Here is a 3948-nt window from a genome sequence, read left to right as displayed (position 1 = left end):
TTTTATTTATATATCTATTCTAATTTGTATTCTCAAAAAATTTCAATAAATTTAATATATTTTCAACTATAATCTTATTATATTATTTTCAATGAGAATAATAATATTGTTTTCATTTAAAATAATTATTTATATATTTTAAAATTGATAATTTTAACCAATTATTTTTGTTATAAGTTCTAAATAACATGCTTTTGGTTACAAAATTTGATTAGGATTGCTTTTAAGACAGGTTACACCTATTAAATATCAAGTTATTGTTCATGCAATGATAACTTTCTATTAATTCCTGTTTATGTTAAATTCACATTAGCAAATGGAGCATAACATATGGAAATTACACCCATTTCTAAAAACTTGAACGAGTTACTTTAAAAATTTTTATTTAATCCATTAATTCCTTTTTATATGGGAATATATTTTACTTTATTTTCCTTTTACTTAAAATACAATAATGAAAACATGGTAAATACTGAATGTAAGATGATAAAACAAAATTCCAGCTTTTACATAATGATTAGAGTTTAAGTAGATATTTACTTAGAGGTTGATTAACCGGATTCATTAAAATTTAATCAAAATTATGCAAATAGTTTCGATTTTTGCAGATAATATAAGTTTTAAATTGTAATGGAAATTTATACCCTTTTCGAATATATTTAATTTAGGGATCTGGGACTGTAAAGTAATATTTTATCATTGTCCTACATTAAAGATGTTCATTCTCTAGGTCAAGATGAATACACTTGCAGGGTCAAAAGAATACTTTATACACAAAGATAATACATTAAATAAAAAGTATACAGTAACTTCTTTTGAAAAATCACGAGAGAGAGAGAGAAAAAAACAATTAGACTTGCTACTTCTTAAAATGATATTTATAACTGAGAGCAATAACTTTATAATAACTAGAACTACGAACCTAGCTTAAAAGATTTTTCCTCTTTTCATTAACACATGCACATTTTAAGATAATTAAGCTGATTAATTAAGTAAAGTTTATTTTCAGATTTCAAGGCTTGGCATTACAGTTGACGATATTATCTTTCTTTGTTTGCATGGGATGGGGTCGAGTTTATGAAAGATGCGAGTTAGGACGTGAATTATACGAAAGATTTAAGTTTCCAAAGCAAGATCTCTCTAGATGTAAGATTATATATATATATATATTTAAAATATATAAATACATTCATTTGAATAATGTAGAGAAAATTAAATTTATAATGATTATTTCAAGGGCTCTGTATCGCTTATTGGGAAAGTAATTATGATACTTCTGCTATCTATCAGAGTTATGATAATGCCGTAGGCCATGGTCTATTTCAGGTGAGTCCGAATATATTCGAATATATTTCCTGTACATAGGTTAGGTGAGGATAATTCATTGAACTGTATTCGTCATCTAGAAGTAGGTTGGGGGTCGCTTTCTTAATGTTTGATGTTCCTGTTTTATGAAATTAGGGCATTTTATCATTTCCGGTTAATTGTTTTGTATTAGGGAATTCTTTCGATGATTTAAATAAATTCTTCCTAATTAATCATAGTTTATTAGACTCGAGGAAGGTACAAAAAAAAAAAAAACAATTATTGATTCCAATGTACATTAAGTAATTGTTAATTGAAATCTATTTATTTTCAAGTTACAAGTAGCCTCTGTCAAGGCTACATATGCCTATGCCAAGTACGTTTTAAAATAATACGAAAAATGACCTTGAATTTTATTTCCAAAGAATATAATATGAATCGTTAAATCTTAATAGTTCATAAAATTAACAGTGTCGACCTAATTTATCACCAAATCGAGAAGACTGAAAGGAGAATTACTGAACTTAAGTACTAAAAATCGAGGACACTTGATAAAATAAACTGAGTTTTTGAAACGAGAAGGAAATGATTTTAATCAAATTAAGAGAAAAAATCAAACTGGATCTTTAATATTAAAAAAATAAAATAAATAAATCGTTTCATACTCTAAAATATCGAAAGAATTTATGCGTTAATATATCTTATTACACCGAATATTTCGTATAATTCACAGAATAAAATAATTTCTAATTTTGAAATGATCCTTATTTACTATTATGTATATAATGGGTGGCCTAAAAGTCAGTTAACCATTGTAAAGATTAAATTGCCGTCTTATTCAGATACTTTCATCGTTTTTTTTATATCACGATTCCATTAATTTTATGAAAGAAAAACACGTTATAAACTTAATTCATCAACACAGAAATACATAATGGCCTACTCTGTGTATTGTTAACACAATCTACTAATTATTACGCTTATATACAGAGAATAAATCCAAATTTGATATAAACTTCTTTATTTAAATCTTCGAAAAACAGGCTTGAAATAACTATAACATTCTAATATTGAAAATTGATTTAACATTAAAAAAATTCTTGTTCCGTATCTTCCGGTTAAATCTATAAAAATAATTTAAGAAAAACAAACGAAAAACATACATTACAGACATATATTTAAATATATAAAAGTCGTAGAATAAAGGAAATTCTAAAAATGGAAAAATTTACGCTTGAATAATTGACAATGGCGTAACGAACTGAACTCTTGGATATCCTTTTTTTTTTATCCCATCCTGATGTCAATTTATATTAGTAATAGGTAATTCAATAAAAATACCTGTTAATAAGTTTATATTCGAATGGAAAAAAAATCTTCAAATCTTTGAAACTTGTTTTAATACGTAAATCAATGATGTCCTTGACGTCATTAATTTACGTACATGTAAAAGGAATTTTTGAAAATTTTTCAACTCATCTGTTATTATGAAATTAATTTAACGTTAAATCATCTGAATTATTTTCCTCTTCCGTTCGAGATAGTTAAACATTCCTTTCTTAAGAATTTGGCTGAGGATTTATACTGCTTTTTATACTCTCTGACAAAACATTTATAGGTATTGGATGTAGAATAAGTCCTTAAAAAATTTATAGGAATTTTCATAAAGAATATATGGAATTTGATTCGATTAAAGATAATAGAATTGTAACTCTGATTTTGAATAATTCCTCAGGAGCGACAACCTTCGAGGATTCTTTTACTGTCATGGGGAATATCCAAGCTTTTATATTTCAAGCAGACTAATTCTGAATAAAGAAATATTTCTGGAGGTGTTCTAATTTTCGTTACCACCAATTCATAGAATTATCCACCTACCATTTTTCTTAGGTTCTTGCCCCTCAAAACCTACTTTTGTATTATTTTTATAAGTCAAATATTGAGTAAAGCAGAACAATTTTTACATTTTCTTACTTAAGAATCTCAAAAACATTTTTAACACTGAAAAGACATTATGAATATTTTCACACAATGGAACAGTTTTTGTGTTAAAGTTGAATATTCGATTAATAAGAAAAGTTTTCATTGTACAAGTTTATTTTTATAAAAACATTTTTCTATTATTTTTCAGGTTTCTGATAAATATTGGTGTCAACCTTCTAATGGAAGATATAGTACCAATGGCTGCAATATGACTTGTGATGGTATATGGAAATAATAATATCTACTGTATATTTTTATATTATCATATATTTATATATTAAANCACCTGAAATTTGTTAGAAAACGTATGTATTGTGCTCATTAAGAAATAACAGCATCAAATTTCGCCTGGCGACTAAATTTTGAAGTAAAAATTTTTTCTCGATAATCTAAAGCGCATACTCTGGACTACGTATACCAAATTTGATTAAGATTTGCCCAATGGTTCTTTCTATACAACGCTCTGAACACCTATTCTTTAATTATATATTGAGATTAAGAGAGGTAAAATGAGACTTTCTCCCAAATCCATAAAAATATACGACTTTTGTATCATTTTTTCTATATAAAAGACTAAATTTTAGCCTCTATACGTCCAGATCCTGGGCTAAATAGCCTTGTTTACACCATTTATGTGGTTCTGCAAATAGTTTAGTTATA

The 3948-nt window shown here is 26.2% G+C and overlaps 1 protein-coding gene across 1 annotated transcript; it reads left to right on the top strand.

Moving 5' to 3' along the window:
* The first annotated feature begins 999 nt into the window (after window positions 1-999).
* LOC111612423 (lysozyme 1-like) lies at window positions 1000-3523 on the top strand. The gene is made up of 3 exons (XM_023353633.1): window positions 1000-1146; window positions 1238-1326; window positions 3437-3523. The coding sequence occupies exons 1-3, from the start codon at window positions 1059-1061 to the stop codon at window positions 3521-3523; spliced, it is 264 nt and encodes an 87-aa protein (XP_023209401.1). The 5' UTR covers window positions 1000-1058.
* Window positions 3524-3948: the final 425 nt, after the last annotated feature.

The sequence above is a fragment of the Centruroides sculpturatus genome, unplaced genomic scaffold (assembly GCF_000671375.1).
Source record: "Centruroides sculpturatus isolate CEXI.00-Female unplaced genomic scaffold, Cexi_2.0 scaffold1710, whole genome shotgun sequence".
NCBI classification, from domain to species: domain Eukaryota; kingdom Metazoa; phylum Arthropoda; class Arachnida; order Scorpiones; family Buthidae; genus Centruroides; species Centruroides sculpturatus.
This window is presented reverse-complemented; position numbering and strand designations above follow the sequence as displayed.

Excerpts from the sequence above, each read along its gene's own strand:
- LOC111612423 (XM_023353633.1), top strand. The coding sequence starts at position 1,059 with ATGGGATGGGGTCGAGTTTATGAAAGATGCGAGTTAGGACGTGAATTA. Across the intron at positions 1,147-1,237 it reads AAAGCAAGATCTCTCTAGAT|GGCTCTGTATCGCTTATTGG; the intron begins GTAAGATTATAT and ends GATTATTTCAAG. Across the intron at positions 1,327-3,436 it reads TAGGCCATGGTCTATTTCAG|GTTTCTGATAAATATTGGTG; the intron begins GTGAGTCCGAAT and ends ATTATTTTTCAG.